At 38.4% G+C, this 14,109-nt stretch overlaps 1 protein-coding gene across 1 annotated transcript in view; it reads left to right on the plus strand.

Moving 5' to 3' along the window:
- Positions 1-14,109, plus strand: part of MND1 (meiotic nuclear divisions 1) — a gene marked incomplete at its 5' end in the record, with an annotated part of 40,951 nt that overhangs the window by 8,659 nt on the left and 18,183 nt on the right. The window contains one exon of the mRNA XM_082482520.1: positions 12,942-13,016. Coding sequence (XP_082338646.1) covers positions 12,942-13,016 — 75 coding nt within the window. The remainder of the gene's footprint in view (positions 1-12,941; positions 13,017-14,109) is intronic.

Below are 14,109 nucleotides of genomic sequence, written 5' to 3' on the forward strand. Positions count from 1 at the left end.
GTGATGGCAATTAAAAACAATTCTTGAAATAAAGTTTCTGTTGACATAGCTTCCCCCCCACCCCCGTCTTTCAACTTGATTTTGTGGGGGCAGATGTTTGGAGTGGGGCACTGACTCCTGAACTGACATGTATGTTAAATCTTGTGCTGATCTGATTAGGATTAGGATCTTGGTGATGCTCTCTAACCAAGGGTTACTGTTTGGACTTCTTCCTTTTTTTTTTTCGAAAAGCAAGGACAGCGAATATATTTAGTTTGTGTAGCATCTGCTGCAATTTTTTTCTACAATAGCTCACAGAGTAAGAATTGCTAAGTAGGTCCCTACGGATTTGGTACTGATTTATTTTGCAGTGGCAGGGCTGCTCTGAAAGGTTTATGCCTTCTGCCAGACGCTTATTCTTCACTTCTTGTTTATGCTCATGCAGCTGTGGATTAGACCACTAGTAAAAGATGTTGGAAGTTGCATTTTGGTTAGATGGGTTTATAGTTGCATCAGTACAGCTATGAGATGGTGAAATTAGAGCAAGTATTGAGAATTATTTTTTAACAAGGTTTATAAGTAGAGAAATTTTAATGGAACTTCACCTTTGTCAGGAGATCTGTGGAAGCTTTACTAAGAGGGTGTGGGTTTTTCTATTCCCTTCTGTAAGAAAAGGTGAGAGGATATGATTTTAGTCTTTATCAATATTTTCCTAGCAGTCAGGTTCTGGAGTTTTAAGTTGCCTATGATCAATTATATTTTGACAAAATGAGATGTTTATTTTTGGCATAACAATACTGGAAGCTTAGGGTTTTTATTTAACTAGGGAAGAATTTGACCTATGCAGTGTAAGCAGAAAGATCATAATTTATTGATGATTCTGCTGCCTTTTGTTGATTTCATAGCAGGCATAAAATGCGGAGACTGGAGATGAGCAACTCCAGCATGTTAATCACCGTCATGTTCGATCTCAGGCAAGAGCTGCTAATATGTTTCATACAATTAGCCCCGTGGATGTTTGGTTTTTGCATTGTTCTGATAGACATGTTGCTACAGAAGGTATATGAATGTGAAAGATATGTTACCTGCTGAAGATGAGAAGGCACATATGCAACCAAAACCTTGACAACAGTTTTATCAGGTAGGAAATGGCATATCAGTGAATGAGGAAAATAGAAACCTTTTTGATGTAACCTTAGTATAAACAGCTTCAGCTTAGATTTTCTTTTGTTTTCTTTCATCTATGTCTTTGGTAAAACACTTGCAATTGTACTCTCTGTTTTAGATAAGGTGAATTAATTGTTGTTTGCATTTTGCTTTACTGTGGCTTGAATTAAGTATTAATTAAAGTAACTAGTAACAGTGAGGCCTTTTTCACTCGAGGGCTGAGGAGTCTACAGACCACAACCCTCAGAAGCCGTGAGGAGCGTCCCATCTCTCCAGCACATCGTCTGCCATAGCCTGTGTGGCCGGTGGGATCTCAGCTGGAGTTGCACAGGGCGGGTTTAGTACTGACACTACAGGGCTTAAGGGAGGCAGAAGCAATTTCAGTGATCCTTGGTGACACTGAAATGTGTCTGTCTAGCATTCAGTATGACGGGGATATATGCTCGAACTGTAAGGTCATAGGGGATTGCCACAGCATCATATAATATTTTTAACAGGGACCTGAAATACCAAGTTCTTCAAAGATCTTGCGCTTGTTAGTGTAACTATTGACAGTACTGTGAGCACTGTAATTCAGTAGCTTGGGGAAACAACCAGTTTACTTCCTTTCCCCAGTCTGGTTTTGTGACATTTCATTTCAACATTCAGTTCAAAACCATTCATTTCACTGTTCTATTGTTAATTGTCACACCTAATTTCTCATGACGTTGCTTTCTTGTGGGTTATTCTTTTGTATTCTTAGGCTTTGCAAGGGAAAGTTTAACAGCAAACAGTATTATAGCTGCAGTACCTTCTGAGACTGAGAGCAGGATGGTGTCACTTGTACTGCAACAAAGATTAAACAGACCCTTTTTAGAGCAGGATACAAGATGGAGTATTTTTATGCTGTCCCCGTGCTCACTTCAAGATACATGTGAGCAACAGAAAGTTGGGGAGAGTTTCTGGCAATTTTTTTCTCCCACTAAGCATTGCATTGGGCCAGTGTTGGTGAAGATGGAAGGGATTAGTTGATGTTTCATTCCTTAAATCCCTGCCCTAGGGTTGGTAAGAGGAGGGATTTTCACTTCCCATGACTCATGTATTGAGCCAGGGGAAGAATTTAGACGTCACTACATCCTAACTCTCCTTTGGCAGCTAGTTAAAAAAAAAAAAAAAAAACAGCCCAGGAATGAACTTGTCGAAATAGTGACTTCACATGTTCCCAATTGTTTGTACTTATGAACACTGAAATATGACAAGAGAAAGGATTTATTTTATTTAAAAAAAAAAAAAAGACTCAGGGAGTGCTATATTAGGAAATGCATTTGTTAGGAATGCACATTGTTTGAAAATAGTTAATGGAAAAAAATAATCATATTGGTGAGTAATCTGGCTTGAAGCCTCCTGGAGATGTTTGACAACATAACTAAAAGGAGAGAACCTTATTTGTTCAGAGCACACACAGAAAATTTTGAGTTTTAACCATCAGAAAGTTCTTTCAAGATGCAGCTTGGTTTATTTCTATTTAGACAGATAGATTTTTCCTTCTCAAATACTGTGACTGTATTACTGAATGAAAGTTGCTGAATAGAGTCTGCTTGAGAGCACTGACTGAAGCACAAGAAGCTTCTGCTGTCCACATTGTTTCAGTCTGAGCAGCCGCCTCCTTGATCCAATGGACTCACTCAATTGTCAGTGTATTTCCACGGAGTTTGGAGATTGATTCTGGACTGCAAGTAGGTACTGCTCAGAGGTGGCTGGTTTAAAGCAATCAATCCTGAACAGAGGTACAAATCCATGGCGATGACAGATGTTCAGTGAGGGGTAACAGGCCTGATGGTGTTTGGAGTTGGGTGATGTTGCCGAAGGTGCTGGACAAGATGCATCCTCTGCCTGGCGCTTTGAATCAGCCAGGGAGTGCCTGTGGGACCTAGTGCTGTGAAGCAAGCTTTTTGCATTGCTTTGTAGAAGTGTCCTCAGTAGACAGTGTATCAGCCTTTACCAGAGCTCAGCTCTATTTAAAATTTCAGCCTCTGTCAATGGTTTTGAATGCAGGGTCTCACTGTTTTTTTTCCTGATGGCAGCGATGGGCTATCCCTAGAGGTACATGTGCAACACCTTTGGAATTTGTGGCCTAATGGTTTTGTTAGAACAGTTTATTTTTTGGGTGCAAGATTTTCACATTATGAGCAATTGAATAGCTGTAGTAATTCAGTATTCGGTATGTTTTTAAAAATACTCTTTTCATTTATTGAAAATAAAGAACTTGTATTCATAAAGTGTCTTAAAGTTTAACATAATCTTAAGCTTTGCTGAAATACCTTTTAGAAAAGCTTACAGCTCTCTTTTTAGTATGCATTTTATGAGCGTTAGGGAACAGATAGCGTAGTTAAGTATTGTCCTCTAAAAACAGAGAAGTACATCAGTACTTTTGCAACTAATACATGTGACTTGTATTAGGACTTATTTATTTAGACATTTTTCTCTAATATGTATGCTTACAATTTAATTTTATTAGGTTGCAGAAAACGTAATAGATTGTCCCTTTCCAGGAAAAATAAAAATCTAATTGCTGAAGAGTTCTCTCTTTTAATGCCCTTTATAATACGTAGGCAGGATCCCAATGCGTTGATTAAGCAGTTACAGCAGTCTTCCCGTATCCATGCTGGGCCTCCCTTTTCCCCCTCATATTTGAGGGCATCTCATTTAGCTTTCTACTTTATTTATTCATTCTTCTTGGATTGGCTTGGCCATTTTGATAATCTGCAGCCCCAGTCTGCTGGGTGATTTCATTCCCTTCTGGCTCACTTTTTTTTTTCTCTCTTGTATAGTGATGACTTTCCCAACAGAGGCAATTAGTGACGCCTCCCTATTTTCAGCCTGCAGGCTTTCACTGACCTGTATGTTTTCTTTGAAATAAAGGACTAGACACATAAAGAAATGGCCAACTGTGAAGCTGGTATGGTGTGACTAGCAGACTTCATACCATCCAGTGGGAACTGTGGCAGTAAGAAGTATCCTAAAAGCAAGAGGCTGAGAATTTGCATCATTTAAACATGGAGAATATGTTGATTGTATCTATGCTCATTTGTTTGTTGATCTTGTTAAACTTATTCCCTGGATCAGTCTCCTGGAAGATGCTAATAATGTTTTATTTGAAGCAGTCCAGGGGTTTTGTTACCTCTTTGCATCTTGCACTTGAAAAATGTTGATGTTTTGAAATGAATCTGAATTTAGTACGTCCTAAAATGTCCAGCAGAGAATACTCTTCTAATGCTGTAACTTATTAGAGCCTTCTGGAATTATGTTTAATGGCATGCTACAAAGCCCTGGAGGGTATGCTTAGTTACTGCTGTCATGGCAGACTTCTAAAAATACAGTGCTCTGGAGGCTTCTGTTAGAATTAAGCAACCTCATAATTTGGTATTCATTAGTTGAATTTCATGCTTTTCCTTTTACTAGCTGTTAATATGTAACTAGATTGATGGCATCTGTGAAGTGTAAGTTTTCCTTTCCTGCCTTCTTCATGAGCATAAGCTAAAATTGCATGGTTTAAGAGCAATTTTTTTAAAAAAGCTGGCTCTGTAGTAACTCTAAAGATTATAAAGTAGGTTTGAAGGAAGAATCCTACTATATTAAAAAGGATATATTGTTACTGTGCCCCAGAAGTGTATATTATATATTCATTCTGATATAATGCAGGAAAAATACCAGCTTTCTCTAACAGTGTTTTCTCTGAAACTGAATTTTTTATGAAATATCATCATGCGGTTTACCTTTCCTTTTTGAAGAGGCTTGCATACTGGCTGATGGCACCATTTTGGACATTGCAATGAAATTGTTAATCTGAAATGCAAAGAAACTGGGAATAAACATGGGGCTGTCACTCCGGAAGCCCAGTCAAATCTGGCACAGATGCAGCCCTATGCCCTGCACGTCTCCCCAAGCCCCACAGTAGGCATGGCAGCTGTGAGTGACAGTTCAGCATATCCGCAGAAACCCAGCATCCTGGGAAAGTGTAAAGGCTTAGATGTTCTGCGCTGTCTAGCAAACCTGGAAGTGTGCTTCCGCTGCAAGGCCAGGAGCTTCCAGCTTGGGGATAGCGCGGAGGCAATACTGCTTTCAAAGCTGAACTTGATGGAGACAGTGAGTTGTAATCTTATTTAATTTGAACTTTGACTTTCACCTTAAAATCTTGTCATTCAACTAAAATAGGATATTTTATTTTAGAAAATTAGCGTGGATGCAGGAGTAAAACACTAGCATGCAATTATGTAAGTCTCACTTCATGGCACTTTTCTCTTCTGAAAGGAATGGAATAAAAAAAAACAAACAGTATAAAACCAAAATGTGTGAAGTTGGTTTGAAGCAGGGAGACTTTAGAGGAAAGGTCTTTTCCGTCACAAACAGCTCATTATTGTTGAACACATGGTAGTTCCATCAAAGACTGTTCTGTGTATCTGGAATTTGAGATGACTTGGTTATCTGTCTGAGCGTTACTTAAAAACGATGAAATTGGCATAAAGAGTGAATATGTAAGAGTGCTGTCAAAACTCTGAAATTTGATAGATGTATTTTACTGAAGCTTTTTATTTTACTGATAATATCTCAGTGTAGAATTTGGGCTTTTTTTAAAGCCTGTGGAATAAAGTTTTGATTTGTTTTTGTAGTCCTTAGGCAGGACTTGAGCTCAGGGAATATCAGATGAATATTGTGTTTTAACTTGGGACTGTCTGTGCTTAGTCCCTGAAGGCATTGTCGGTGTACGGCCCAGCTGTTTAGGACAGCAATCTTTAAAAGCCCTTTAGGGAAAAATTAGAACTTTTCTTCTTTCTCTCCCTTTCTTTCCAAGAGAAAATATTTTTCAGTGTTCTTTCTGCCTTGAACAGACCTGGTAACTATCACCTTGGACTTCGGAGGTTTAGTAAATATGCTAATAGGCAGTAACAAGCAGCCTTCATGTCCAGGTATTAAAATTTTCTATAGTTCTGTCAGTCATGCAGATGCCTTTTGGCTCTTTCAGCTTTCCCTATTAGACTGCTTGCGTTTGTGAAACAGGGTTGAAGAATAAGGCGTTTCAGCTTTTTTTTTTGTTTTCGTAGGTTGATTGGGCATACTTAGTATTTATATTTGAGTAGACAGCCATCTGTCCCTCAGGTCGTGCCAATTATGCCAACTCTGAAAGCAGCCAGAGAAATTCAGTTCTTTCATTCAGGCTGCACAACTGTTTCTTTCACCTTTTGTCTATGAAGGAGATTGGCCTGGAGTGGTTATTTTCTGTTGCATAACTAGTACTTACCAAATGGTGTTGCAAATGAATGAAGCAAAACCAAAAGCTCACGGCAAGACATCTTCTCTAAGTAAACTTTAACTTAACTATTATGGCAAATCTAGACAGAAGGAAAATTATTGAATTAAAAGCTACTTTTAATGTAGAGTGGTATAGTAAACCACTACATAGCAATAATCTTTAAAATAACTTCAGCTAGCAATATAAGGTTTGTATGTGGATGGCTGAAGGTTCCAGTGGAGGGGGGGATTCCTCATTTGTTTCTTCTGGATACTGCGCACGTTCTGTTTTCTTTATCCAAAAGCAATAGCAGGAAGAAGGACTCATCTCATACTTACCGTGACCTGAGAATAGAGTCATGCCTAATTTACCATGTGATATTTCAGTCTTTCTCTTATGTGTTAGCATGCTAAATAAATCAGGATTACAGGGCTAAATTTAATCTTGAAACACAAAATGGATTGTGTTTGTGGGAGGGGCAACTAAGTCAGTATTACCCACATGAATACTCTAGCAAAACATATAAATACTGCTTATGAGTGCAGAGATCTAACTTCAGAATATATTTTTGAGAATCTTTATAGTGCTTTGTCAGGCAGTTGTATGGAGAGTCAGATATTTGTTCAGGTAGTTCCCTGAAAAAACCTTCACTTACTTAACTTGAGTGTCTGATACTTTTTTTTTTTTAAACTGACATAAGTTACAATCCAAAACTAAAAAATACCCCCTTGTTACCTCTTCAGTACTTCTTTAAAAAGACAGAACTTGCACACTGGTGGAATTAATAGCATGATATTTTGGAACAAGTATTATTCACTTAAAAGAATCAGTGCACCAGCCCTTCATTTTGAATAGCAAATATAACTTGGTTTGGGTCTCCTTTTTCTCCAGAAAACTATATTTATTCCCTACCTTCTCCCAAGTTTTTGAACTGACTTTTTCAAAGATTGCATTAAAAATGAGTTAATCTTTTTTATGGTAAAATTTGTAGCATGCATAAAGAGAAGAGAGTTCCTGGCTTGAACATTTCTCCAGTATATCTATAATGCAGTATTTAAGACAAAAAATTCTTGAGGGTACAGAAATATGGTGGGCTCTAACTCTGTCTCTTCTTTTTCTACATTCTGTTTCCAATCCATTACGTGGTGTTCTCTTGCTGAAAAAAATCTTGTTGTCTATTTTTCGATTTCTGAGTTAAAATACTCTGTCGTGCTTTAATCTCTGCTCTTGTTCTTACCTGTATTTCTTTAACCATTGCAGTCTCTCAGTTGCTTCTCTCATGCTCCTTCTAAGTCCCAGCAAACATGAAGTGACTTGTAATGACTTGGGGTAAGACATTGCATACTTCTTTTCTCCTACTTTCACAAATGTTAAAAGAAAAAAAAAAAAGGTATTTTAATCGTATTTACATAACAAGTGTATGTTTGCTGTCTGTACTTCACTAAGGGTACATCACATCCCTGACTAAAGTCCCAGTGAACCTGGGACCTGCTCCTACTGTAGTTCAGTTCACTGGATGGGTTGTATGCAAAATGGCATTTCACAAGTGGTATGCAGGCATCCTGAGAGCAGGGCAGAAGTGACAATACTGCAGTTCACGGTAGTACTCTCTACTCTGCTGCGAGCATAATTATCTAACTTAAAAGTTTACTTCTGAGGATTTGGAGGCCCTGGCAAGTACGTATTTGTGACTGTCTATGTAAAAGAAGTAGTTGTATGCTTGCTTTGTGTAGTACTTAAGAAAGCAATTCTGCGTATCGATGCGCTGCCTTTTTCCCCTGAGTTTTATTGTTTTAGTCAATAGTGATTGCTGAGCAGTTTCTTTTAGTAATGCTCTATGCCTTTCTTTTAACACAACAGGTCTGTTTTCAATATTTTCAGATTGTTCTTTGGCTGTTAATCTTTGCATTTTTATTCTCTCTATATTATTTGCCTGCTGGCTTCAAATTTTTTTATCTTTCTTTAAAATCTAGAGGAATGCTTTGAAGTACTTTCTCTCCATGCCTTCTGTCAATTCCAGTTAAGTTTTTCAGTGGTGGGTTAGGTTTAACATAGGAAATAAATACACCCATCTACTGCAAACGTCACCCTAAAACTCTTGAACTGCTTTTGTTTAAGCTAAAAGCAAACAACCTCTGGCCTGAAACAAAGCATAGTGGGCTTCAAATCCAAAGTAAATAACTTTGCAAAGTTATAAACAATTAAAAAATGGATGTCTTGAATTCTTCTGTAGTGCCACAGTGAGTGGTGCTCACAATAGCAGTAGTTTCTAATACCACTTTTGATTGAGTGTTTTGGCTGACAGAAAACTGAGCATATGATATTTCTCTTTAAGACCATAATGACAGTGGGCTAACAGCTGTGAGTGCTATTGGTGGTTAGCATATGAGACCTGGGTTTGATTCTTGTCCAGTGTACATACTCTAGGGTTTGTATTTGCATGGCTTACACCAGATTTGTAGATATTTTAATATGCTAGGGAGACAAGCTACATGTTTGGTGGGATATTGGTGGTTAGAGTGGTTAAGAATGAGGAACCAGAAGGAATATGGCCAACAAAAACTTTTGCTGGAGAATAAAAATTCAGTTGTGTGGAGCTAGGACAGCATCAGGCGGGTTTTGAGAAGGAAGAGAACAGAAACCTGCTGCTGTTGTGTGTCAGGGTTAAACGTTCCTCTTCCACATGTACATCACCAACTTGCCAAAGTGGAATCCTAGTAATAGTGTGTGCATAGTGTATTATAAATTACTTGTGTACATCTAATCTGTATCATTTGATACAAACCCCAAGGCCTGTGATGGAACTGATGGTTATCATCAGCAAGTAGCAATTAGCACACACGGACTGCTGCACAAATGTATAGCTAAACGTTGTGAGACCTTTGCAAAGTACGAAAGAACATCCCTTTGGGGGACTTTGGATTGAACTAGTGTTGAAGCTAGGCCAGTGGTCAGTTAATTGACCGCAGTGGTCTGTAAAATTAAAGGAACTGTTTCCCAGCTCTCCTGTTTTATAGATGCTAGTTACGTGGTTAATCTGTCGTCTTGCAGCCTCCCACCATGTTTTGCAAACACTGAAAATGCTTTTGTGGAGAATTTTTTTTTTACTTTTTAACTTTTAATTATTTAGTCTCCCCTCCTTCTTTGAACAGCTTTCCCCTAGATGACATTTTTCCAGCTTTCTTGCATCTTGCTTAATCATGTGTTGATTCAGAGCAGTCAGACAGACACGAAACTTCCTAGTATGGTAGAATATCTCTTTCTGTACTTGTTTTCCACGCCTGGTCAGTTACACATGTGGCAGAAGGTTGCTCATGTGTCAGACCAGACACCTCTGTTAAGAAACATAGAGAGGAGACAATAAGTAGCTTTTTCTCTGGATCAACCTCACTGCTATTGGCAGGAGTCAAACTTCTCTCAGGGTGGTTAATGTTTCTTGAGAAATTATTTGCGAGTTCCCTTGAAAAATGTCCCAAGGTTGCTCCAAGAATTGAAATCTTCCATCTGCTTCCACTGTACAATCTTCCACTGTATTTGGTGAGATGTGATCCTCTGCTGTCATACCCAACACTTGCAAATTCTGCCACCTTTTTTTCTTTTAATGCCCTATAACCCATCATCTGCCGTTTGCCCTTACCTCTCAATTAAGTATTGTATCATCTGTATTCATCCTTCCTCTGACTCCTTTATTCTTGCTGACTGTCTTTCCTTCTTTCATCTACAGTTATTTTCAGCTGTGTTCCCACCTCTGTATCCAAGCCTTCCTGCTTCTCCCATCGTCATGGATTCCTTGCACAGACCCTGGCCATCTGTTCCTCATCGTTTGCATCCTTGTCCTATGTTTGGTTTTTTTCAATATCTCATCTCCTCCTGCTATTCCTTTCCTTATCCTCATCTTTTATTTGTTGTCATGGGAATAGCCACTGTGACTGCTAAATAATACACAAAGAGCTGTCGTTCCATTTTATTTTGTAAATTCTTGATTGTGAAGACAGAATGGGAAAAAAAAAAACAACAACAAAAAAAACCAAGCAAAAACAAAAGCCAAAACCAAACCCAGGAAATTAAAATCTGTGATAGAAGAAAGCAAAACCTTGAATAAAATTGTATAAAACTCATCATAGCTTTTAGACAGAGGAAGATCTTTTAATCTTCTAACCTCGTGGTATGGCAACCTTGCATGTTATGTAGATCAGAATCTAAGAAATCTCTGTAGTTCTCAGTGTTTGTCGTTACTGTCTCTTTCATGATTAAATGCTGTGGAATACAGAGGATCAAGAAAATAGTAAGATGCCATACTGGGAAACATGCTTCCAAGATTTTATTGCAACTCCCTGAGAGCTACTTCTATTATTCCATCTTAAAGAATGCAGAAAAGTTCCTGAAGAACCTCATGAATATGAAAAACAGAGAAAGCAACACCTTTATGGCCTCTCTGTTGCAGAAAGCATTGGCTTATTCTTTGTGCTTGTGGTATATGGGCCTAGATAAGATCCTTGGCTTCTCTGCTTCCTCTGTGAGTTTTGTTCCGGAAAAATCCTTCATTCAGAGATACTGAACGATGTATGCTCTGGTGTTTGTCTTCACTGGGCTTCATGAACTGCAAACTACACCTGAGTACTTGTCCTCTTCTGAACTGTATACTTGTTTAGTACGGCGTAATGTGGGTACTAATACACTTAACCTTATAGGAATTTTGTGGAAAGCCCGGGAAGAGTGCTATTTAACTATCCACCAAAATTAAGATGTTGGTGGACTTTAAACCACATACTGAAATCCACGCTGCTTCTGTGGTTACTTGCACTGAAAGCAACGAGTAAACAGCTGGACGTATTTTTCCCCAGATCGTATATGCCTTACCATTAGTATAATTTCTATACAAATTGAAGAAAAACTAAAATATTGTTTTTGAAAGGACACCTTCATGTCTGTGCATATTCACACCTGCATGAACACATACTTACCCAGAAAGAGTAAATAATTTTTAAAAGTTGAGCTATAAGAGGAACCCCTAAACCCAGTGAGCTGCAATTGGGATGGGTCCTAATCTATATGGACGACCAGTACAGAGTTTCTTTTTACTGTTATGGCTGATCTCTAAGACTTGGCAGTAAACTCTGCGTGATATTTATCATGCATTTACATTTAATATGCGTTTCTGAAAATATAGCCTGAATGTGAGTTTAAATAGAAACTGAAAAGTGATTATAGCTTCAAAACAGCTCTTTTTGCATTGTATGACTGTGGTCTTGGTGTTTCAACTGCACGAGTATAAATTATATGATTAAATTATCAAGGCTAGGTATTGCAAGAAATGTCTAGGAATGCTTTTCCATTCAGTGGGATCCTCAGTGAGAGAGGGAATATAGAAGTGGAGGCTTCATGTGAGGGTTTTGAGGGGAAGGCAGAATGAAACCTGGGCTCTGACAGTCACCTTCATTGTCTTTGCAATTAGTCTGATATACTAGTTTTCTCCCTGACTGTTGCTCAGAACATCTTAAAGTTAAACCAAAGAGTGAGTACTTACAAAGCATACTTTTGTTTCTTCTTTCTTTTTTCTTTTTGTTTTTGTGTTGGTTTCAAATGTAGTAACTAGTTTCCAAAGCATGTTTTACTAGAATTTTTTTTGCGTTCTCATTCATCTCATTTAATATTTCAAGGTGCTTTGGCTAATGCTGAGTATTCTGTCCCTGAGGGGTGAGTCATAATTCCTGCTCAGCTTGAGGGTTTCCGAAGTGTCTCTGGAAAACTTCCAACTAAACTGGAAGGGCCTGGTTCAAGATGGGTGGCAGGTTAATGGAGAGAGGTCTCTCTTGAGTGGTTCCTCCTGGAGTAACAGGAAACTGCAGGGACTATTCACACCAGCCCTGTGAGATACGACTTCTGTGAGATTCCTCTGCCTCAGGCGTGAAGGAAGGGGACTATGAAGTCTAGCAGTGTGAGTGCAGCACACAAAAAGGGGTCTGTGGCTTTACACGCCTTTGAGCTATAGAGGCTTCTATTCACCAGTATGCAAAAGGAATTGGGGCCGTGCCAATGGTATACCAGACGTTGGGAAGACTGGTGTCAGCAGCTGAGCAGGTGGATCTGCTACAGCTTTTGTCACTGCTTCCATTGAATAAGAAGAGCTGGAAAAGGACCAAAGGAAATAATCTAATCCAAAGCATCCATGTCATGGAGTCCTTTGCATAGAGATGCCAGATTATGGTATGAAATAGGATTTTGGTCCCATGCTGAACATGCAGTACATAACAAGATTATGTGCCACGGGAGTGAAAATTTCTTAGACTTTAATTTGCCTCCTGTAATTCTTTTCTGTCATTCAGAGCCTCAGACTTTTATTTGGGTGCTTTTGTACTTATTTTGTATTTATTTTTATTACATGAGTTATAAATATATATTATATACTTAAAAGTGTATATCCACCTGTTTGTTTAAATGTATTTCTATGTATACACATTTTAAAAGTATGTTTAATATACGTTACTGAAATGGGTTAATTTTGTTCTTTTTTTCCCTTTATCAGTTTGCTGAAAGCAGTCAGAAGAAAGAGGCTTTACAAAAAAGCATCGAGAAATCAAAAATTGGACGTGAAGATACTGTAAGTTGCTCTGGGGGGAGGCACTCCTACCAGGAAATAGGGCTACAAGTATGCACGGTTTGTACATACGAATGTAGTAGTTGGAAATCCATTAAGAATTCTAAATACTGGACATGAGAAAGGGACAGAAAAAAATCAGATTTTAGATTATTCCTTAGTTGGTCATGCACTAATGAGTAAAATATTGACAACTGGCAGCTCCAAGGCTGAGAAAATGTGTGACTGCTTGAAGTCAAGATTTAAAGATATTTTAAAACTTGAACTACCCAGAGGTATGTCCAAAGTTGCCAATGGTTGCTGAACTGCCAAATCTAGTAACTGCAAACTTAGGTTTTGGGGTCTTATTTTTTTAATCTCATTTATAATTTAGATTTCAAAAGTACTGTTCTGAGCAGCCATGTAAGCTTGGTGCTCTTTGCGTGCTGAAGCTGTTAACACTGCAAAATAATATTTAGGCTTTGTATTTACTGTACATATGAAGTAGCATATTAGTTAGAAATACTTCATATGGTATTCTAAGTTGCTGATTTGTTTTGAGATGCTCAGTCTAAAGTGGTTTAAACCTCCAATAAATAAATGCGTAAACAGGGATGGCCAGAAACTTTCAGGTGGAATCAAATTTTGTAGGAAAGTGCCAAATCTTAGAATGCAAAATGTTTTATAGAAATGCTCTGGGTTTGACTGCAATCGGGGAATCACAGGCAGGTTTCTCACACAGTTGTGCTTGTCAGGTTTCCAAATGGAATGTTCGAGACTTGGGCTTCACCATGTGGCCTGCCCTAGTCGCAAGAAGCTATTGGCCCTGGAAATCCTGTTCTGGCTGATGCTTCCAACATTTTGATTCCAGATTATACATCAGGAACAAGTCCCAAGAAATCTAGATCATGATGTAGGTCTCTGAGCAATTGGCCTCCATACTCTAGCATCTAGAAGCTTTTGATTTCCAATCTGCATTTTCAGAACATGCTGAACCCAGACTGTTGGCAAAAGCACTAGGAATATGGAGGTTTGGAAAAAAAAAAAAAAAAACCAAAAAAACACAAATGAAAAAACACTTCACGCTGCTGGACTGCTGTGGAAATTGCCATTGACT

This window comes from Vanellus vanellus (assembly GCF_965231255.1).
Source record: "Vanellus vanellus genome assembly, chromosome: 4".
Lineage (NCBI taxonomy): Eukaryota > Metazoa > Chordata > Aves > Charadriiformes > Charadriidae > Vanellus > Vanellus vanellus.